Below are 24,715 nucleotides of genomic sequence, written 5' to 3'. Positions count from 1 at the left end.
ACCATTTTAAAAGTATTCAGACTACACATGTTATATTACTTTACTCTGTTAGGAAGGAGACTCTTTGCACAATCAGTGAGGTGGACTAATAGCAGGAAATCATTCTGGTTTCTTGATCCAATCCCTCAGCCCAACTCTTTTGCACAAGCTCTTCTGCAGTTTGGACTTCTCCCACTGGAAACAGCTCTCTGGCCTAGAACATTTGCACATTGAGAGAACTAAGTAAATAAGGCTCTAATAAAAGCAGTCAATAGATGGCAGTACTCTAGTAAGATGGAAGAGACGTCGTCACAAGCAATACTGAGCGATTCCACCCCTGCAAGGTGGGCAGAAAAGGATTTAATACCCAGTGCAGTTTCTCATCTTCTGGTCTCTATGTTTGCATAGGTTATTAAACCACAACACAAGTTTTGGGTTTAACTCACCCCACATTTTAAGCCATTTGGATTCAATGCAAAGAGGCTAAATGTCTCTCTGTCTTCTCACAACAGGTACATGGCAGTCAACAGCAAGGCTTGACTCATCTCCCCTCAGGCACGGAGGAGAGGAGCCCAGACTCTGCCCTGGCTTACACTGGTGCCTATCCTGCTTGAGCATTATCAGCTGCTGCCATTTACCCATTCTCAGAAGAGACAACTCTAGGTTACTACCAAAGCAGGCAACACTTTAACTGACAATCTCATGCTCAGCCAAGCCTTCTGTCTTTCTTTTTCTATCCTTAGATACCGACTTTTCTTGGAATACTGGTTAATTGGGACTCCTCATCTCAGGAGCAGAATCACACTGAATTGGCTGGGTCCCCAAAAGACCATTCAGCTCTGAAGCTGTCTCCTGCTCCAACATGTGTGAGGACAGAGTCAGTCTCTTCCATGAGTAAATCAGATAATGTAAAACAAGCCTTCCTCCATTAGGGCTAGAATTTCCCTGTTTGTATTTATGTTTTATAGTGACATGCACTGAATCTACCGATGCTAGGCACTGCTGCAGGCAGTCAGGCAGGTCTCTCCCACTTCACACAAGCTGACAGGTGAAGTACATTTCCGTTTTTTCAGACGCTGACCAGAAACAGACTATGGATCTTCGTGCTCAGAGCAGATTCAGAAGGAGGGGCCCTTAGACGAGCAGTTGCTTGGATTAGAGACTTGGATACATTAGACTGCATCACATCATACAAAACTCTGGTAGCACAAAAATTCAGTGAGATGGGTTTAAATGGAAAATAATCATTTTACACCATGAGATGATTAGGACTAGATGAGTTTTTTCTTTTTATCTTTAAGAAGCTCTAATAGAAACATCTCAATGTGCAAGGAAAAAGAACAGCTAGTTCACAAACTGAGATGTAGAAATTTTAAGGCTTGATTTTAAAAATTATACACAATAAGGAGAACTCTAGGACTCAAAAACCAGCATGAACTGATGTTTTCCAAATGCCCATTTATCATTTGCTTGGCAAACTTCTGTATGGGAAGGGAGGCACTTCCACCCTAAATTGCTTTGGATTTCAAATGAAAGAAAGCAACTGAGAGTGCAGCACTGCCAAATAGCTGAATCCAGCAGCTCCTGAGCTTATTCATCCCTTGGAGACTCAGTAGCAGAAGGATGGAGATGTCAGGGAAGAACAATCAGCTGTAAAATACGAAAAGTTTACAACATCAAAACCTACAGCAGCAGGCTCAAAAGTAATAATCCCATTACCATAAACTAAAGCACTAATTACTATTCCCAGTGGCTGGAGTGGACTGACTGTTAATGTTCCTCTTCTGGTTAATGAAGGAAGGTGAGGTAGAATATATTTCTTAAGTCTGACATCTGCTGAAATCTGGGCAGCCATAAAAACTGTGTTTGTAATGAAGCCATTCATATTAATGAGAATAACGTTCACAGGGCTAAGCAGGAACAGAAGTGGGATGAGCGCATTGTAACACAGAGAAGACAAATGCTATGTGTGAGCCATGCAATGACTGCCCTTATTTAATCATACTGAACAACAGAGCCAGCCAAAGCACGTAACCACACCGCAGATAGGCTGTCACGCTACCATAAGCTAAACTGCTTAAAGACAGGAATGACTTCTCTAAAAACATACAGCAGGACACATGCTACTGAAGCAGGAATAAACAGCATTTTAGTTTCACTGACAAGTAAGTTAAGAAAAATACCCCTAAATCCTCTGTCGTGAGAAGAATCCAGGTTTCCCCCTCATTCTCTGTCTCTTTTATCCACAAGCAGCACAATGTTTAAGGTTCAAAGATACACATTTACTGAAGCAGATGGATTCTGGTAAATGAAAGGCACAAAGCAAAAGCACGCCTATTTGGTTACTTTTACTGTTTTCTTTTTCTACCTGCCATGCTCAGAGTTTCAGAGAGTTTACAACTGATACTCAATTCAGATAGAAGGCTTGTGGAACATGGGGATCAGAGAAAAAAAAATTACTTTTCCTATTGGCATTGACACAAGATACACCTCGCTTAGCACAAAGGTGATTTCACAAGGGGAATCGGACCAAAAGATGATCCTGCTGTGTTCTGACCTCTTAGGACAGGGAACTGTTAGTAGGATAACTTTCATCAGCTCCAGAAAAAGAAAACCAAACATGCCCCTACAGCAAATGCTAACAAACACCCCGTACTCCACTGTTTTTCTGTTTCCTTGACTGCAGTCAGTATTTGCCACGTGCTGTATGCCACCTTCAAAGCAGAACTCATCTCCTGCTGTCCCATCACAGCTTTGATCCCTTCTTCCCTTTATATTTAGCAAATAGTACAGTACCAAAAAAACCCATTCATGTATGTTCAGCCTGTGTTTGCATATAATGGCTACAGAATATAAAGCCCACAAAGAATCTCACCCATTCAGACTTACAGTTTATAGAATTAAACTACTTGACAAACAGCTATTAGTGATTCATTCATCAGTGCAAATGTTCTCAGGTGAACTGGGTGTGCTCAGATTTTTTCAGATTGCACCACTGTCTTTCTTTGAAAATCTGGTTCTACCCATGTAGGTTTGTTAGGAAGAAGCTGAGCCTGTAAAGTAGGTGTGGCCTGGAGAGAAAACAATATATATTGAGCAAATTAGCTCCAAAATTGTTTGCCTCTTCTCTAAATAAAAATACCTGTTTGCAATGGAATGGCAAACAGTTTTGTTTGGAATGGAGTATGGATAGGGAAGTCCTGTGGTTAGACTAATTCTACTTCCCGATACTGCTGTGGGACTGTTTGCAACTACTCTATTGTCTGCAGCGTCACAGAAGTAGGGGTCAGCACCCTTGGTCAACTGCTAACTCTGACTTCTTTGGGTCTTCGGCTGCCTTCTTTAACATGGACGTGGTAGCGCCCCTCCCCAAGGACCTCAAAGACCCTGTTTGTGCATGGTATTGCTATTTCTCATGGTGGTGCTGCTCTCTTCCACTCCCCAAATGGCCTCCCATTCTTTACCTACTGTGATCACAGTGAAGCAGGGATATAGGAAGGGCATCTCAAAGCGAGATGACTGAGGAGTCAGGACACACTGAATGGCTCCTCTAGGCTCCTGCTGGAGAGGGGATACCAGGCTATAGAGAACCACCAGCCTGGTGGTTCATTTTTAAGTAAAGACATGTTCTTCTACAGCAGATTTTCTCTGTTTTTTCTATACTACTGTTTAGTTCCAGACCAATAAACATGCGTATGAATATACCGAACTACTGTAGGATTCACAAACAAAACCTCACCAGGGAAATCTCCCAAGTGAAACAACCTACCCAAACCTGCTCCAAATTTAAATTCAAACCTTGTTGTTTTAACAAGACATCTTTTGCCATTGCTTATCACTAACAGTATCTAACAACTGCACATTTATTTAGAAGTAGGCAACTAAATAGTTTCATATACACCATCTCTTCTCTCAGGATGGGCAAGTCGTTCTCCCTGCTGGCAAAAACCCATAAAAACCATTAAGCTGGGAAGAGACATTTACCGTGACCCGGAACGGCGTTGTGGCAGCGGGCTCCATGGTGGGGTTCTTCTCAGTGACCCCGCTGGGCATACTGCGCCTCTGCCCACACCTCTCCGGGGGGGACTCTGTGGACAGCACAGAGGATAAAGGACCATTACAAACACACAGCACAGGAACAGTACAACACTGTCAGCAGGCCACGCAAGATGTGTCTTTTTCCTTCAAAATGCATTTGCAAATGAGCCAACACAACATCTCCGCTGCATCTACTCATTTTTCCCACAGTCACCTAGATAAACATTTAATCAGCAAGACTTTAACCTTCATCAATTAGCATTTTTTACAAAACTGTAAGCTACAGATAGTGATAATGACAACCTAGCAGGCATTATTGCCAGTCTTCGGATGGGTAAAAAGAAAACACACAGAGCTGAGTGAGAATTATACACCAAGTACAGATCCATGCACATGTGGACTTGATACTTCTAAGGCAAACTGCTAATGCTGTTATAGGCATAGGATTCTTAAGTTCCCTCTCTAATTCCTCTAGGAGCTTGCTTTGCAACTAGAAACAAATTATTTAAGTCTCAGTTTGCTAAGGTATAGAATATAGATAATACTACTTACCTCTTTCCCTACTGGGAAGGAAGAAAGGGGGCTGTAAGGCTAAATTCACAAGTATGTGTAACCGTCTGGAAATACTTAGAAAGATGTTAGATAAGGTCAGCAGCAGAATTTAAAGGTGGTGGTTCCTCAGTTCACAAAGTCTCCTTGAAAGCCCTGTGAAGCTCACAGAAGTAGATCTGTTTTCAAACTGCCATACAGTGGTGCTCAGACCTTGTAATAAGCTTTCCTTCTCAAACCGTTCGAGTCCTGATTAGCCAAGCATCTCCCCAGCCCTACAGGGCAGAGCGGTGTCATTTCCATACTGTGCAGCAGGAGATCTAGAACGCAGGCAGGGCCCGTGGTTATGACCACACAGGCACCTAGCGATAACTGCAGGGAAAAACTCAGCTGTCTGGACTACAGTGTTCTCAGGAACGGGCACATGACACAGGGGCAGAAGGAGGCTTCCTCTTCAAACACTGCTATGGCTCTCGGAGTTGAGAGGGCTCCGTGCCTGGTGGGACACAGCACAGTCTCCCATATAGGCCAGACAGATCTGCTTGGGGCTTTGCAGGTTAGGCAAATGTCTTTATACAGATCTCTACAGGAAAGCAAGGTTAGAAGTAATAGCTCAATCATGTTAATGAGAACAGTTTAAGCCCATGTAAAATGTCAGAAGCACTAAATAAAGACCTGAGCAAATCCTCCTAGCAATGCACCTTCATCTTTCGAACACCAGCTACTTTGCTGCTGATTTGAAAGCAAGCACACAGGATCCTTTTGAGCTCAGTGCTTCTTTTCTGCTCATTTCTGCCCTGCTGCAGCATTGACCACATCCAACAGAGAGACAGTGTGGAACCTCCACAATTTCTGCTCAGAACCAGACTTTTGCTGACAGGAAAAATTTTTAAATGTTGTGATCCACAGTGTTTCAAAATCAGCCCAAACTATCTGAAGAGTCTCAAAATGGGTAGAAAAATGAAACAAATATCAGGCTGGTATATATGTAAACTGGTAAGGTGCAAGTTGGGGAAACACTTTTGTCGTCTTCTAGCTTTTCCATTATGGTAGCTCTGACAGCAGATACTAGGGAAAGCAAAGGAGACTGTCATCGGTGCGCTCTTCTGGCCAGACGGGATGTGACTGGGTGCAGATGAACGCACCTGGCAGAAAAGTGAACTCATCATTACTATTCACCTGTGCTCATGTCTCATCTGTTTCCCAAAGTTAATAGAGGTTTCTTTAAACCCCTAAAAGGGATGTCTAACATTGCAAATGAAACAAGAACACATAAGTATTCAGATATGGACAACAGAGTCCTACTTCTCAGAAACTGGAAACACATTCACATGACAAAAACATGTTCACACAGAGAGGAAGATGTATCTTTACTGCTTTACACACACACACACACACACACACACACACACACACACACACACACCCCTTAAGTCAGTGAAGTTGCAGTATGTGAAACTCATGTGTCAGCCCACATGAGGAAGATGGGCCTTTCTCCCAGCCAGGTCACACGATAAATGCATGCCAAGCTGAGTTTGGCGTCAGAGGCTCATGAACCAGAAGGCTGTTGCAGAGCTCATCTGCAAATGTAAGAGATCCAGGTACTCACAGAGGAATGTGAGTGAAGACTAAGGGAAGGCCCCTGTTCGGTGCATGAGACTCAGCAGGTCTGCACACAGCGTAAAGACGATTCTTGTCTCTGCAGTAGTAGCATTTCCTGCTGTTCCCCAGCACTGCCCAAATGAGAGAAGCAAGGACTGGAGAAAACACAATCAAGGAACCTGATAATATATCAAAACTTTACCAAGTCAGGTTTAGGGATGTTCTTAAAAACTGTAACGCATATCTAAATATTGTCTACTGCCTTCAAAGGATGGTCTCCAGAATACAGAATGGTGCAAGGTTGGGAGAAGATAAACTGAAGCTCACATTTCTTATTCTCCTAGATCCAGAATCTCTGGTAGTGGCCGCCTTTTTTGGATTGTCATAAGGAAACTACTTGATTACACCAGTTTTGAAAGTAGGTTCAAGATGACAAGAGAACTGAAGAGGCTGTTTTGCATTTTTTTTTTTATGATCAGAACAGCAAACAAACAAACATATTAAAAAGCATTTCTCATATACGTGACTGGAGAACAGGAGTGGTGGGACTAAATGAAAAGCAGCTGCAAGAAACCGCTTTCCCCGGAGGCCTACGCCACACAGCACAGAGCTGTGTGCCCAACACACAGCCGGAAAGTACTCGTGTTCCCTGTAGGTGTTACGGCACTTTTGACTTGCACCACGGTGGTTTGTCAGACCAAACTGCACACTTGTCTCACTTAATCTGTCACTCTGCTTCCTTTCAACCAGCAGGTCAGGCCTCTTTATTGAAAGGGAGAGTGTCCTATCACCCATGGCTGACCTATATCTGGGTCTAAATTTGATTGCGCTGAAGCCACAAACTGTACTCTTAAATTGTTACTTCATCATTGCAACATGTCCAAGGCCAAGCCAGAAAACACACCACTCTGACCCAGATCAAAGCACAGAGACGGGTCAGGAGCTGATCCCTCCTATTATTCCCAAGCTTATGGTTCATAAAGTGTTTGGAGTCAGTCTTCCGTCTCAGCTTAGTGTGAGCACTGTGGATATCCCTACAGAGGGGAGGCTGTGCAGGGGAGACATATTCCAAAACTCTTAATAAGAAACCAGAAATAACTAGAAGGAGGGTTGGGGTTGGGGTGGGGGTTCGCTTGTTTGTTTGTTTTAAAGGGAGGTAAAAACAGCTTACAGGTGATTTAGTATCTCCCCACTGTCAGAAACGTAGAGCAAAACTGTTTTACATAGTGAATGGCAGGAATAATTAAAGGTTTGAACTGCCCTTTTTACTTCTTCAAGGTTAGGGAAAAAGTCTTAAGCCAGGTTACTCTGCCTAGTGACTGGCACTAGCACTGTCTATAGCAAGCCTGCAGTAACAACGTGGCATTCAGCAACGACATAAAAAGTCACTATATGACTACGATAATAAACTGCTCTCCATATCCACTAGAGGGAGAAAAAGAAATAAGTTTTAATTTACAGCAAAAGACATTTAGGTTAGACGTTAGAAAAAGTCATCTCTTGACAAGGTTAGTTATACTTTGGAATTGATTGTCTATTATGTTTAACCCTATCTTTAAAACTTTCAGTGACAAAGACATCGCTGTCAGAAGAGGTTGAGGTATAACGAACTTCCTTCCCTCCCTTCTCCTGGGGCAGAGGGATACTAGACAATCCCCTGAAATCCCTTCCAGCCTTTTTTCTGTCATTTCTGACATACTTGCTCACTTGTGCTAAGACAAGCAAGATACAGATCAGATTCAGTGTCTGACTTTAGCCTTTTCTTCACACACACTTAAACATCTTCCTCCTCTCCTGAACTTCTGCTTCATTTCTATGCAGACAGATTTCACTGGCAGGGAGGGAGAAGTTGCTGTTACTCCTCTATAGCACAGCACAAACAGAAACAGTCCAAGGTCCTATACTCAGCTTCGTTGCAGACTTGCTATGTGACCCTTGGACATTTTAATGCCTTGTCTCAGATTCACAGTCAATAAAAATCTTGAAAATCCCATGGGGACACTGCAAGGTTTCATTAATTAATGTCTGCCAACCATTTCGTATCCCAAGATAAAAGACTCCAGAGTAAGGCAGTGTTACTGCAGGCAGTAACCACAGAATGACATTTCCAGAAGCACTTGGTATTATCAGATAACATCCTCGCTGGCCACTGAATTTCTCTGTTAGCTGAATACTGTCCCTCAGCTCATAGAAATTCCAGGATTATACCTTCATTTGTCCATTTATTGGCTCTAGATCAGATCTGATTTGAGGGCTTATACGCGTAGTATCTCAGGACACTATTTGCTGTCCCAAAGTCCTCAACTTCTTATGAACTTAAAACCTCCAAATCTCTCCTTTATGACACGGAGGCCTGCAAATCACTGAAGCAGCAGTCTATTAAATGAGGATTTAGTGCAGGCATGCCAGATCTGAAAAATGATTCCTTGGGTATAGTGAACAGCAGAGACGCCAGTGAGCAGAAATGGATACCCGCGCGCAAGGGATGGCTTTCTGATTCTCTCCTCTTTCCACCAGCCTATACTGTAATACCCAAATAAGGGATGGGATATAAACAGATGAGCAATCAGAATATTTCTAATTACCTTTAGACAGCTGGATCAGGCCAGCTAAACATATTACCTGGTTCTTTAGAAGCTCTTAAGTCTCAAAATTAGACTGGAAAAGGTTCATAATTCACACTGAGGAGAACTGTGGCTATTCTGACTGAAATACTTCAATGAATTTCTTCCTCATTATTGATGGCATTTTTCTGCACTTTTCTAAGCTTGAACAATAAAAACTAGGCATTTCTACTCATACACTGTCTAACTTCCACTGTGCACTTTGCAGAACCATGCTCCTGTGGGTCCTCCCAATTCTTTCTCATCAACATGTACTAAATCTCATCATAAGTGGAAGCGTTCAATCTCTGTCAGAGACTGATGCTGGGCTGGGGCTCCTCTGCCTTATGCAATCACAGAGGAACAGAAGCAAGAAGAAATGAACAAACGTTTTCTGCTTTTCCAAATATTTACAGAGGCTGCAATGTCTTGGGTTTTTCACATTGCAGGATAAGATCTTAAAACTAAGAGAAACTGCCTTGAAATTAAAAAAAAGCAGAAACCTCTAAGAGGTTATTATACATAATTGGTTCCAAAATGCCTCTTGCTGTGTATTACACTAGGATTTTTTTAAAGCTGCTAGGGTGGAAAAGCATCCCATTGAGCTCACTGCCAACAGAAGGAGGACACTAACATAGCACTGTAAACACTGCACATTAATTTAGGACCCTAAGGCTTAGGAATATGTCTGAAAGTGTTTCTGTACAGTAATAAACGCATTTGATTTGTTAACTAATTTGAGGCATTTGAACTAACAGAATAATTAATCCTCAGCACACTCTTCAGTGTCTCTTCTTCATATTGAGAGACAGTTACAGAGCAGCCTAGCAATCCCCCCAAGGCTTCCAGGGCAGGAGCAGCAGAACTGACTGCGCGAGGATCTCCTGGCACCCAAGCTCCTGCTTAACCCGCTCAGCATTGCTGTCTTCTTAGTTGCAACTTCTCGGACACTGCCACAGCACAGGTGGTTATGTTTAACACATGGCACAAATATTAATACTGTCTACTTTTCATCTGAGAAGTGAAATTTCTTTGCATTAGTGTTACCTGCTCTTGTGAATCACTGCTAGTCCAAGAGATCATCAGGATTATGCTCTCATTGGTGGGAATGAAGCACATTAACTCTTTCTGGTTGTTCATCTCCTGTCACACGCTCCCCCTCTCCTGCTCTCCTCTCACACACAATTCCAGGAACGAGCCGGTGGAAGAGACAACACGAACAGGAGCAAAGTGAACCAGCTGGAATGAACAGCTAACAAGCAGACACTTCCCAGCAAGCTGATTTTCTGATATGAAACCATTCCAACTCCCAACAAGAAAGGGAGGTGCAAATCTGAATGAACGTCAGAGAAGTTAGCAATAAGAAACGTCTCCCTCAACTCACCAAAAGGAAGCTGGGCTTGTCAGCAACCCACATGCCATGGCACTCCAAACAAGTCAGGAATAAGAGGAGAAGGAGAGATGATGACTTCATCAGAGGCAGCAAGAAAGAGAAGTATGACTGGAATGCCGGACAAGCCAGCAGTGCTGGAGAGACGCGGCAGGAGGCTGGGAACCGCCAGGTCCCTTCACCGGTACTGCAGTGACGTGCTTTAAGGAACGGAGACTTTAGAGGACAATAAAACTTCACCAGATTGTCTGGATATAACGAAGAATAATAAAAGTTCATCAGAACCACAAGCTGACTGAAAAGGTCCTGCATGCAGTACTCGAAGGGGTCAAGCTCTTGCCTGACCTTCGGTTATGATCCGCCAATGAAGGTTTGCTCTGGTCACCTGATATTTCCCTGTTTTGCCCCATTGGTTTAGTGCTTGACATCTATAATGTGCCTCAAGAGAGTTTAACAGGGTGGAGTTTCTGTGAAACTAGAGAGAACAGGAATTACCGGTCTTCTGCTCATGCAATTACACTTGGTGAATTAATTTTATTGCTTAATGAACTTAGGTGTTATTCTTCTAATTTCTGCATTATCTAATAACTCCTTACTTATAGACCCAACAGAGGAGAAGAGGAGGCACATAGTAGCAGAAGTGATTTATTTAACATGGCTCACAGTAGCATTTCTGAATTAAAAACAATCCCTGGAGAGTAGACTTTGTAGTGTCTGTGATTCAGAACACTCAAAAGAGGATGGAGAAAAATCTACATTTCAGACAGTTTTAGGCGGCCGCAGGAGTCCAGGAGGAAAGATGGACCCTTAATCTGAATCTAAAGGGGCGTTTAGAAGATGTTGTTAGAGTAGTGAAACTTCTTAAAAGGGGAATGTCACCCTATGAATAAACAAAGGCGCAGAATAATAAATACTGAGTTGAGCTAACTTTCTCCTTCAAGGAACACAAATAATTTTGAATGGGTAGCAGAGACACAAAAAATATCTGAGTTCTAATGGATAAATATTAATTAAGAACCACTGATGGATTATGAATGCACTTGTTAACATAATCTATCCCTGTTCTGGTCAGCTGAAACTATGTATTTTATGACTGGAAATACAGATGCAAGGCCAGTTTCTTTGTTTGATTACCTAGAGAACTAACATGTAACCTATTGCTCTAATGATTCCTTGGTGAGTTCTAGTTAAAAGTCAAACCTTTATTTGGCAGTAAAATTGACTTTTAAATGAAAATGGCTGAGGAGCAAATATTCAGGGCAGTTAATGATGCCATCCAAAAATCAGATTTATCTAAAAGTAAGGCTAACGAGCATGAAGAATGGATATTCCCATGGCTAATGCATGCTTGCATACAATAGGTCACCACCACTTTCTGTATAAGAATAAAATTATCTTTTTGCACTGTAGAATCTCTAGCTTAAACACACTTCTGTAAAGCACAACAATCTCACTCCTGCACCCATGACTCTTCCGCACCAGAATCTGTGATTTACTCCCCATTCTTTATTGCTTTAAGTAGAAAGTTTTTCATGCTCTCATGCTTTTGCTACCTCTTCAGACAAATGAGGATGCTGTTTACAGAACTACAGCTTATAAAAAAAAAAAAAAAAAATCTTTCTTATCTAACTACTTGGGTAGAAAACACAGAAATTAACTGGGATCATTACTTGCCTTTTGTGCTATACTTGGGTACAAAATTGTTACCATTAAACCATTAGAAGCTGGTTGTATGCCTGTAGTTAATGCCAGCCACAGCGATTACACCAAACATTCAGTTTCTGATCATTACCTTTGTTTCCCTCACAAATGACCGAAGTGTTATAAAAACACTATATTCAGCTTCACAGGGGGAATGCCTTCTCTTACTCGACTGTGCCCGTGCCAGAAGCACAAAAAGGGAGCTGAGGCACTGCTAAGACTCACATGATCCTCTGCAGCTACCGGAATGGTAGCTGGGCCACTTGTGTAAACTGAAGATCTTACTAGAACTAGCTGGAAAATAGAAAATAGTTCAATTCACAGAAAACATCAGTCCAAATTGTTTCCCATCAGCAAAAAAATTATGTCCACCTTCTCTCAAAGGAGGACTAAGACCCTCTGGGAGAAGAGCTTTTTCTTTCACTTTGTTAAATAATGATTTGAAGTGACATTGACCTTTGCCATAGCACACTGTGCATTTTAATGGCTCTCCTATCATCGCTGTGTCAGGCTCCGGGATACCGTGTACTGTGTAGTATTTAATACTCCTCATACTGCTCATAAGGAAGGGTTATTAATAGCTTTTGAATCTAGTACTGAACAAAGCTGTGTTATTTTTCTGCGTACTTGATATGTATCTATTCCTCTGTTTTCTGATATGACCAGTAGGATAATTGAGCTCTTTTAGCAGCAGCATGCCGAGATGGTTTTTGTTGCATGTAAGCAGAAATGGGACTTATTCACCTTATTTCTTGTCCTTTGGTGGGCTCTGGCTGCCCAGTTTTGACATCTATTCTATTCTAGCAAGGTCAGTTAGGCCTTTCCCCCTACAAAGTAGGAATTACCTGTGTTTCTGTTATCACCCAGCAGTGGGGTAAAGGGAATGTAGCTCTAATATAGCAGGAATCCAGCTGCCTCACTAGAGGGAGCTGAAGCCTGTGTTAACCCACATAAAAACAGGCACTGACAGAGCAAGAGCACAAAGGACATCTGCATTACATGGCAGAAACCTGGTTGTGAGAGACATTACGGATGTGGGATTTCTTTCTGGTGTTGTTTATCTGTTTTGTTTAACGTTCAGTACCACTTACAGCTAAGAGGACTCATCCTGTTCTTCTGTATGCTCCTTCATATGTTTCGATATCCTGTAGGACCATCCCCTGTATGGGGAATGCCACCAGCCACTGCTGGATGGGAACCATGCCTCTGTTGAGACCAGGTAACACCGCTCTCCCCAGGCCAGTTAACATGACCATTACAGATGCTAGCCCTGTCCAAGTAGTGCCTTCCTTCTTGTAGCTTAGTGATGGTCATTTCGGGCCCAATTTTGCCCTCATGGCAATTGACGGGAAACATATTCCTTACCTTCAGAGAAAGCTTAAGCTTATTTGTTAAGAAAGACTATTCCAGCAGGGCCAAAAGGAAAGGAGAGAAGAAAATAGAGCAGATGGAAAAACACAGGAATGGGAAGCCTAGATAATCTCAGCAAGAGGAATCAGAAAACATGCACACTAATTTCTCTGTAGAACAAAACTGAATAAACAGATCCACGTACTAAAAAAAGACATAGCTGCAGGTCCCTAGACCTCATGCCACAGCAGTGACAGGGAGAAAACATAAGGCATCCAGAAAATTAACCCCCCTTTTTAAAAATAAATAGCAAATTGTGCTGATTGAACAGCCTTCATTACAAACTCCATTTTTATTCTGTCTTGTATTTTTAATTAGATACATATATATATTTGGGTATTTCTCTTCTTTATTTATCAGTCTCCAATATAAAATATGTATGATACTTATCTTTCTCTGGTGTGATGTCTAGAGAACAAATTCATGTTTTGCTAACGGCTTATCATTAGGAGCCTTTTCTCCAGGGTAGAATTGAAATCAGGCACAGACTTAAAAAATACATCAGAATAAGATGAAATTCTAGCCTGTTTGAGGACCAGATGGGAGAGACTGCTAATACCCTGGCTGGACTGGAAAGGATGATAAAGTGAAGTGGAGCATCAGCATCCTATGTGATGATAAAGACAAGCAACACAGAGTTTGGAGAACAAGAAGTCAGCTCTGGGGAGATTTAAATTAGATTCATCCATCATGCTTAACATTTCTGTGAAGATTCAAAACTGTTACCACGCTGCTTTCTTGCCGTACTTAATCAGCACGGCTGCCTATTCACAAATGCAATCCAGGACAATGGAGAAACTTTCACACTCCAACCTGTGTCTGCAAAGGCACACTGCACTTACAAACCATGCTGCCTGCACACGCCATCTGGGAGAAGGCATCATGGATGTAACCCTCTTCTGCTTGAGGTTAACAGGAGCCCCGGCGAGCTGAAGCCTGCTGCCTCTGTGGACTGATGGGCCATACGGAAGGCGGCTGACAGCCCGTAGGAGCAGGGGACCCTATACACCCGTGAGACGGTCAGCAGTGCGAAAGCTCACAGGGTCTTTAGCTAACCTCGCAGCATCCCTGCAGCAGACCGCCCCTTCTGTCCATGTGCCACACTGCCTCCCTCAGTGATTTCAGCATAGCTGACGGGTCCCACAAGGCCTCCCTCTTCATTACAACATTTGGGATTGCAAAAGAGAGCTAGAAATCTCACAGGAAGAGACTGTGCTGCAGTATGTTGGCCCTCTTTGCTTCCAGTTTCAGAGAGAACTAAAAAGTATAGGGGCACATAGAAATCTGAAATAAATAATGTAGAAAGAGAGGTGGACATTACTTTTTTTTCCTGATTCTCCTTTTATTTCATTACAAGTTTTAGTTAGAACTTTGAGTCTGTTCTCATTTTAGCCTCCCCCTAGTTCCTACCTGTTCTTAAAACCAGGTGCTCCCCTGTCCCTGCAACTAGCCAGGATCCTAACCTCTCAGAGCTCACTGCTTTTATTAAAAATCTGTTTGCAATTGATTTTCCCTTCTGCTGTAGGTCTATTCAGCTCAAGTTCCACAGTGGAAACCCCAATGAGACAGGAGATCTAAATCCAGATTGCAGCCATGCTCTTTGTCTCTCTTCAGTAGGGTTTTGTTTCACTGGCAAGGTGTTCTTCTGTTTGTTCTGGTATTTTTTTTAATAGCTGACTTGGAGAGCTGAACTACAGACCAGGTCAGGACAGTTTACTTTATGTCTGACGTAGCAGCACGACACAAAAGAAACCTTTGCACAGTTTAATCACTAATCTATTCTTTCCAGTCATGCGTGGTAGCTGCTATAACAGGTTTGTACTGGTAAAATGCAAATTAAATAAATAAATACTTAATTTATAAGCATGATTCATCAGAGATTTGATTTTCTACAGCAAAGAAACAGATGTTCTACTGATGGTGCTTCATTAGAGAGATAAATGGGGTCACATACATATCTCTACTCACATCCATCTGCATAATAGACCAAACATTAAGATTTGAAATTCACATAGTATCTGCAGCTCTTACATCAGCCTGAAAGATTCTCAATGCCCAGAGCCAATTAATCCAAGTTAGATTACTTTAACATTTACTTTAACTTTGATATTGTTCAAGAAAGTAGAAGGTTGGGATTTAACACTGGTCATTTAGGATACAGTTTGACTGGACAAACCCAGGTAAAATCTGTTATTCTTCTCTAACTGTACAGTACTAATTTTTTGGTAGCTGCGGAACTAAATGTAGTAAATGTAGTAAATTAAATGTAGTTCGCCTGGTGAACTGACTTAAGGACAGAGTTAAAAAGCAGCAGTGACAAAAAAGTAGGAAAATATAGTTCTTCCTCCAGTTACAGTTATCACTTATGAAAGAAGTTAGCAGAATATTTTTTTCTATTTGTCCAAGTCAAAAAGCACCATTCAAAATACTAATCCTTTATCCAACTAACCTATAGTAATTGTCCTGCTTTAGTGATCATGGTGCTTTTTTTTTTTTTTCTTTTTTTTTTTTTTTTTAAAGTGATATACACTGTTTACTTTCAAAGAGAAATGTGTAGCAGATTATGACAAGGGGTCTAACAGGATTACATTCACCCGTGCATTTCCCATCCTATTTTTAAATGGGAAGAAGATGTTACTGCCTACCCTGTCACTGACATGTGCATTTTCCATCCTAAAAAATATGCAGAGTATATTTAGGGATTGCTTCCTTTACCTCTGAACTGCAATCACTCTGGGGAGATATACGGTAGCTGTTTAGCAGCACAGTGCAACACTGCAGAACAGTCCAGCACATGTAGTGAACAACAGTCACTCCTCCTGGCGGAGATCAATGCACCATTCCACTCTTACAAATTTTATCCTGGTATTCACCCAAAAAATCAGCTGGTCCTAAAAGTGAAGTTATTTAAATGAACAATAAATGTTCTCACTTTAAATACAACAGCCATATCAAAATTTGTTCCCACCTAGAGGTCTAAAGGTAGTAACTGTTAACCTTTGACTACTAAAAATGCAAAGGGAAAAGGGAAAATATCTTTCATTTAAAACTTGCTCGTTTTGTTACCATGGACACTGCTTAATCATGAAGGATGACTGTTACCTGTTACTATGGTAACCAAGAAGCTTAAGAAGGATCCTGTAATTTAACTCCAGATGCCAAAATTTACAGCAGTCCATCTATTGCCACATTTGGATACTTCAGAACAAGACCAGGCTTGATCTCCAACACTACGAGAAATTCACTGATGCAGAAGTGCTGTAAGAAATCAAAAGTGTGAGCACTTAATGTACAAAAGAAACCTGCACTTCAAATAAATTGGTTTCTTCAAAAAGAAAGATTAAGTGCTCAACATCTGAGGATTCCTTTTTCAGTGTAAATGTTAATGAAGCAAAACTTTGGCCTCCTTTTTTCTTGTCGATATTTCTCAAAGGCTATACAATTATTATAGGGCATGTTTTTCTCCAAAGTGAAAGCTTCAACGCTTGTCTTAAAATGAACTTCTAAAGTAATGTTGACTAGCCAGTATTCATAAACGAACCTCCAGTAACAGACCAGAACATCCAGCCTTGCTCTCAAGAACAACCCTACGATAAAAACATGCGCCCATCACACAAGGGAGGAGCAACTGCCAGAACAAGATTTCACATTCGGGAATCCCATGTGTTGCTCTAGACTGCCTTTTAAAGTACTTCCGCTTACTCAGAAAAGCACACTTGGCCAGTGTTACTCATCACCGAAAGGCTTTACTTTCTGCACTACAGAAGAAATCTCCCTCAGAAGCTTTGCCTCCTGTAGGCCTGGGGTCATGAGGCTTCCAGAAGTTAACTGTGGACAGTACTGTTCATTGACCCTCCCCTGTTCTGCATCAGGTACGACTTCAGTTTTTTAAGTCATCAACATTTACATTTGATGATTTTCAAAGGGGCCTGAGAAAACTTGGTTTAAGCCTGACCTTAAGGCTCTGCAAACCAATGAAATGAGTAAGGAAGTTCTCGGTTTTGTTGATTTTTAAACACACACACACACACACACACACACACACACACACACTCACAAGCAGTTAAAATCTAAATTTAAAATATTCCCTGAAGTGATCAAAAGGAAAGCAAACTATGCTCAGCTAGTGTCTAAGATCAAAAAAGCAAAAATGATAATGACCAAATATGGGAACTGACCCATGCAGTTCGCTGTTTCTATTGGGACCAGAGCAAATTAAAGGATTATAGAGTGTCTTCAGTGCAATAACTTAAGGGATTAGTGGCACAGTAAAAGACCTTCCAGGGAAATACAGGTTTAAAAGCTTTAAAAGGCAGCTCTGTGTCTAAATTGTTTGGACTGCCACAGCTGAAAGGGGACAAGCTTACTCTAATACGTAAGAGATCATGAAACGACTGCTGAAACCCCTCCAAACCTGCTTTGGGAAGCAATTATTTGTTGGACCTGAATCAGGACTTTTAACCTGTTTCTCATGTATTACCTGTGCCTTTTGGATAAAAACGCACTGCATTTCTTGGGAGCAACTCTGCTGCTCATTTCCTTCCCAGAATAATCTGCCCCTCTTAGCAACATTGGTAGGGGAAAGTGAGTTTAGGACCAGAAGGAGAGGACTTAAGGTAGGGAAATAAGCAAAAGATAAGCAAAAAAGACAGCAATCAGTCTTCAAGTTGCCTGAAACACTGCATAAGAACACAGATAGTTTAAGAAAATCTGTGGCTCAGTATGCATCTGGGAGTGTATTCTTCTTAAGATAATGGTATGAAGTCAGTTATTCCCACCGTCAGCCTCACCGAGCGATCCACTGCCTGCACATCTGATGCCTTCTGCTGTGCTGACAGAATTCCCAAGTTTCTGTCACAGCACTCAATGGGCTATGCCTTGGGTAGTAACTACCTGAGTTACTCCTAAGCAGTATTGGCAACTCTGGTGATTTTTTTTTTTTTTTTAATCAAGACTGTTGCTATATTTAATTATCTTTTAAAGATGTGGCTTCTGGGATCATGGGACTTGCAGCTATGGCTGCCACATCACCACTGTGTATGGGATTGGGGTCAAGATTTCAGAGAAAGAGCGTACGAGTCAAAACTCATGAGTTCTTCTCCTGTGTTGGGGCGAAATGACAGTCTCAGAGAAGAATACAGAGTTACTGGAGTTTATGCCATCACTGACCATTCATGGGATGTCCTGCTGGTTAATTATCTGTAGACATCCTGTTGGTTAAAGAATGCATCTGCTTAAGAATTTTTCCATGTCCATAAAGTATTTGCAATTCTTATAAAACATGCTAAAAAAAATTATTATAAGACAGAGTTTTGATTACACATGAAGATATTCAGAAGAGGTTTACCATGTTGGGACAGTGCCACAAACACCATGATGGACATGTAATCCACACAGAGGGTGTCAGCAGACACACTCCTTCCTAGCTGACCCATTTCATCAAGATTCTGGACTCTTTAGCCAAATCTGCTTCTTTTCATGCTGCTAATCTGACTTGCAAACCTCACTATCCCTGCCTCAGCCCACACACACATCCACAGCAGCTGACACCAAATTGAGGTGTGTATGCCGCCCTGCATAAACTTTCTCCCATATCCCAAGTTACTCCCTAGAGTTCTCCTGTCTTCCTTTTCCTTCCCCTCTTTCCCCTCACTCTTATTTAGTGTCTCACCACAAAAAGTTCATATCCAACAAGTCTTAAATCACCCCTCTGTAACTTTCCTCTTTAACAGAAGTTACAACATACTGAGCAAAGAGCAAACAAGGAGGAACATACAAAGGCCTCAAAAGAGTGAGAGAGATCTTGCTAGTAAAAGAGGTAAATACAGAGAACTAAGGTGTAACTCAGCCTGTCAAAAGCAAGTAAAATGATTGGTCCCCAAAAACCCAAGTGTCCTCCAAAAACTCCCCCATAGCTTTTCAACATTGCAAGTTGAGCACAATTTTATGCTTTAACTGCCATGTGGCTTCAGACACTAAGTGGCAGCACTGTCCAGTGGTTACACACAACATGACTGATCAGGAAATCAGTGTCTTTGGAAATACAGACTACTGCTTCCGCTACTAATGAGACAAGATGCTATGGGATATTTGTAAATCTTGTTTACTGCATGTGGTTTTCTAACTTACTATGCAAATACCAGAAGGGCAAGTGCTCCTTGGAGCTTCACTCTGGTGTTTACAATAGCTCCTACTGGGAAATTCTTAAAACTTAACTCATTTTTAATCCAGCAGGAATTGATACACTCATGACAGAAAATACATGCTAAATTTTGATGTTTCTACATTTCTGACATGCTTCTAAGGGAGATGATGCAGGTCAGTGTTGCATTCACCAGCACTGTCCCTAAGGGCAAAAGAAGGAGCTCAAGGCATGCTAGACAGGGCTTAGGGGCAGCAGCAGCAGCAGCACATCAGGTTCATGAAGCATTACCACCATGCTCCTCCTGAAGGGTCCAGCTAACCTTCCATAGACAATAAACTGACTCTGAATTTTTGTTTATTAAAGGGATGCTTAGATTTCTACATACATTATTTTCCTATCAAAACAATTCACGGGCAAGAATTCCTCCATCATGCACTGTTTCCTAAGTTATTAAATTGACTGTAGATTATTAGACGATTAAGCATTGAACAAAAATGGCAATGTCTCAGTTGGAACACTAAAGCTAAAAATAGCAGTGCTGCCCGTGAATATTTCTTGCAAACAGTACAGCTTAAAAAATTCTGCAGATCTTTCTATGGGCATCTGTCAGCCATGCTGTTAAAATTTCAATGAAACACCACAAGGAAAGAATTCTAATAGAAAACGCCACAAAAGAGACTTGAAAAACAAAGCAAAGATCATTAAAAACTGCTGAACAGGAAGATCTCCTTTTCCTGAAGCTTAAAAGACACCACCCTTGGAAAAAAAAAAAAAATCACTAATCTTGGTAACTAGACTCTCTACTCCCCTACTCCCAACCCTTACATGAAAAAAAGTGTTTATGCCATGCTTTTTAGAAAAATAATAAACATTTTAAGGCACAGCATTTGAACTCTTTAAATAAATCTTGCTTACAGAAGACAGGCAAAGTGTTTGACATGTACTCCTTTGGCTACCCAGAATACAATGCAATTCTATTTATTGGCTACTAAAGTGAATAATTTAAAAAGGAAAATGAAATGAAATGAAACCTGGCAAATTAAAAATACAAATTAAGAATGGTAAGACTGATTCTAAGTCTGAATATGATTTTAGTCCTGCCTGCCAATGGCTTGTGACTGAAAGATGGCCAAGCAACTGGAGTTTCAAGATACAGTCACTGACTCAGTCTAGCCTCAGATGTTGGCCCATGGGGATTACACCTCCCAGCAGGCAGCATTCGCACCCTCGCTATGAGGACTTCTCTGGTGAAGTCAATATTAAGCATTATGTGCTGAGGTTTGTAAGAACTGCAAGAATGCACTTGCACTCAAAATGGAGCAAACTTCAGCTCTCCTCATTTTAGAGTTCTATTTCCGCAAACACCTGCAGCATCTACACAAGCAGTCATCTGATTTTGGCCTATCAGGGCCAAAGCTGGTTGTTTACTAGAAATCCCAGCAAAACTACAAGACTCCTTCTCTGTAATAGATTTCACAGATGTCTTGAAAAAATCAAGGCAATGCAGCTGCCCTGTTTAGCACTACTTTGGAGTGTAAAAGAACAAAGTGGGCAGATTGACCAGTAGTATCTTGTTAGGCTCATCTTTCTTTCCGGACTTGGCTTCCTACTGACCTTACCTCATTCAGTGTTAACCACTGGTACAGAAAGATGTGCTGAAAAGGCAAAATCATTTCTTGTCTTGTCAAATTTGGTAGGATATGAGTCAGAGGATAACAGTGAAACAGGAATATTTTATTCAGATTTCTGTCTGCCAAAATAAATACCTGCAACACTTGGGTACATTTGTATTTGCCGGGGTAACACTGTGCATTTCAAACTCCTATATGCTCATATAGAATCATTTTCTTTAAATAAAAAAATCATGTTCTTCAGTCCCAGAGGCCATTGAAGAGCTGCTAGATGTTTGTCAGACAGACATGATCTCTTTCAACAAATTTATGACACAAAATTCTAGATGCAATCAAAAAGATGAGCGCAACAACCCAGTAAAGTATGTGAGTGTGAAAGAGGAGGTTATAGTAACAAGCGTACTCTCTCTAGGCAGATGTATAAATGGGGTTCTGATAGTGGTATTGTATTCACAATGACTATTTAATTTGTTAAATATAGGGACCACAGAAAGAAAAATCAAGACTCAGAAGCACATACTGGTTTTGCATGCAAGAAAAAGAGTTCACTGTAAATGCAGAGAGGTGCTCTGTTTGGACAGCACATGTCAAATTACTTATTTGCTTATTTATTCATTTATTAGTTGATTCTGGCAATGTTCTTCTGAGATAGATAAAGTTTGGCCAATACCAATCTATCAGTAAAGCTAGATTGAGATATGACACGGGCATTCTGACATGACCTTGTCATAGCTAGTACTATCTAAGCTAGATATGACCTTGTCATAGCTAGTACTATCTAAGCTAAACTTAATTTAGAGCAAGTGTAGGCAAAAGACATACATTGAAAGACACGTGATTTCAACAATCTAAAAGGCCTGCAATTAAGTGCAATTCAAGAAAAAAATTAACTGTAGGTCATGAAAAGAACCAAGTATTATTTATACATTTTATGTGAGTTATTTATTTACAGAGCCCCAGATCAGGCCTAATGACAGAGCTTAGGGGGAATTTTCAGTAAGAACAAAATTTCTAATCAAAATGAGAGCAATATCCCTCCACCTCACAACAGGTAATAAAACAGCATCTAGGCCACTGCCCTGGGCTATAGGACAGAGTCCCACAGAGGTGGAAAGGCAGAAGTTCCACATGGCATTTCTTGTTGTAGATCACTTCTTGCTAACATGCTGCAAAATAAATTTTTAGCTAGGAAAGTTTAGAGAAAAATGTATGGAATTTCAGTTATAGATATAATAAAACTTCCTTTGATGTTATGTCATTCTGTTACATGCTGGGACAATTTTCAAGTCTCTGCTCTCCTCTCAAGTGAGTGTCTTAAACTCTAAGGTATTGGCTATTTGGGTATAAGTTGATCTCTCATATATCACTTAAAAGATATATATGTATCTTTGAATAGCCTGTGCTGAGAAAAAACAGAGTCTGACCTTAGCCTCCAAGCTCTCACTGTTTGGTGTATTAAAATACTGGGCTTTGCTGAAGATCAGTCAGTCTTCTCTTCACAGCAGCCATCAAAGGAAAAGAAGAAGAAAGCGTATTTAATAAAAATTCTTTTTATGGAATGCCTTGAAAAGCATCTGTGATAAACAGAACTCGAGCAAGACATTTATGTGCAGGGAGCTGACACAGGCAGCAGTATCAGGAACACTAAACCTCTAAGATCAGGAACTCAAAATGTTCTAAAATTCCTAGAGCTTTGATGCCAACTGATTGCCTACGGAGTTTTACAGAAGAAAGAGCTGAAGCCAAAGATGTGTTTGGTTCAAACCACTATTTCCAATTCTTCTTACTAAGAATTTAAGCAGCCTCCAGCCTGAGTCGCACTGAGAAAAATGGGTGACAGAAGGTTGTTTTAGGAGAGCTGGTTAATCATGGGCAAATAATCACTTATACCAAATGAGAACAATAAGGGACATAGAACTTTCCTCTTTCCATGGCATCTCCTTTTTGTAGGATACACTAATATGCTGTAAAATACATTTTCACTTAGGAAAACACAAGAGAAAAATGCATGAAATTTCTATACGGTTTAGCTACAAAGGAAGCTTGCTTGTATCTATGCCATTGCGTTGCACATTGGGACAAAAAATGTTATTACCAGGAAGCAAAATATGTCAGAGGATCCAATTTTTAATTAAATGATACAGTAATTTACCAATTTACTTGTAAATTATATTTAAAAAAATTGTACTTAAAAAGTAATTTCTGAGATTTGGGAGCACACAGACCATATTCTTCATGACTAATAAAGCAGCTGAATCCTGGCATTAAATGCAGGCTCAGATGTAGAACTGTGAATCGAGCACCCATGAGTAGTTTCTATGGGAAAACTGAATTTTCAGAACCCTTGCCACTGACACCTGTTCCTTCGTTTTGGTCCTAATAAAACAGAAGCAGAGATGCTATGAAGAAAGCCAGAGACCAAAGTGCTTCAGGCAGAAGCAGGTGCTTTTATAGAGAATTTTCCTTCTACCCTCTCAGCCTCCCAAGAATCTTCCTGTACATTAGCTGGATCACCTGGTAGTAATCATAATTACAGCCATGATTCCCCATGTATTTACACACATCTCTGAGCTGAACAGATGGTCCAAGGAAGAAATGGGAAGATCTGCAGGTTTTCTTTTTATCTAACTAATGTACCTGCAGTGGGTCCCAAATCCCTGTGGTAAACAGAGCCAGGAGATTTCAGACACTATCATCATTCTAACACAGATGAACAGCAGGAGGAAACCTGCCTCGTTTATCCACCATCAAACAGCACTAATTTAAGCACACTGCAGGCATGATCACACAAGCTTCCTGGTAGTATGCATTCCCATTCTGGTCTGATTTGCCCTCCCCAGCAGTTTTACTGTTCTTCGACTGCTCTAGCCCTGGGCGTCTCAAAAGGACAGACCGCTGAAAATACCAAAGTGTGATGAGCTTATGAGCGCCAGGGCAAACCGCATAACTCTGAACTCCAAGAATAGAAGACACCATCGCATGTCAAAATACAGTCTCATCTGGGAAGCAGATTCTGAGCCATTCAGAGCCATTCATATTTCTGGAGACAGGCTTAGTAAAAGTAAAACAAGTTAAAGTAAAAAGTAGCTAACAAGGCTTGAGTAGTGGGCACTAACTTGACAGAAAGACAAATAAAATTGCTGGTATACTTCTAAAATATTCACCTCTGGGACTAATTAAGAATGGGAATTCCTCAATCCACAGGATAACAACCTTAATATACAGCACTCAAAATACTTGATTAAAAGTAACTTTCTTCCAGGAGACAAACTGAATGGCAAAGAGCGGCTTGCTCTTGTGACATGGCTGGCAAATAGTTCCATGAGGCAAGTGGGGTTTGAGGCTGGGTTAGCTGAGATTACTGCCAAGTGATTTAGAGCAAATGCAGAGAGGCACCAACCTTTCAGTGTAGCAGCACTTTATGTGGGAGATGTGCACAGGATCAACTTAGTGGGAGTCAGTGGACTAACACTGAGGATCTGCTTAGCTCAGGTGTAAAAGATAATGGTGCATTTTGTAAAAGGTTGGGCTCAGCAAGCATTCTTCACAGCATACCATTCTGTGTTTATTCTGAATCTCTGATAAAACATACTACACTCCATCAAGGATTTAGCCCAGGAGTCATCCTTATCTGCTAAGAGAAGCTGCGATCCAAAACACCATTCAG

At 41.1% G+C, this 24,715-nt stretch overlaps 1 protein-coding gene across 8 annotated transcripts in view; it reads right to left on the bottom strand.

The window, feature by feature from the left end:
- Positions 1-24,715, bottom strand: part of DAB2IP (DAB2 interacting protein) — a 209,402-nt gene that overhangs the window by 145,418 nt on the left and 39,269 nt on the right. For 6 of the 8 annotated variants that reach the window (XR_010392404.1, XR_010392405.1, XM_026094380.2 and 3 more), the window contains exon 2: positions 3,964-4,067. Coding sequence is in view for 6 of the 8 variants with exons in the window: in XM_026094376.2 (XP_025950161.1) it covers positions 3,964-4,067 (104 nt within the window). In the remaining 2 variants the exon portion in view is untranslated. Of the gene's footprint in view, positions 1-3,963; positions 4,068-9,818; positions 9,837-10,155; positions 10,425-24,715 lie in introns of those variants that run through there. The other 2 variants (XM_026094379.2, XM_064523906.1) reach the window with 2 other exon arrangements.

Source organism: Dromaius novaehollandiae, chromosome 20 (genome assembly GCF_036370855.1).
Source record: "Dromaius novaehollandiae isolate bDroNov1 chromosome 20, bDroNov1.hap1, whole genome shotgun sequence".
NCBI classification, from domain to species: Eukaryota; Metazoa; Chordata; class Aves; order Casuariiformes; family Dromaiidae; genus Dromaius; species Dromaius novaehollandiae.
Note: the sequence above shows the minus strand (reverse complement) of the source record. Positions and strands in the feature narration are given on the sequence as shown.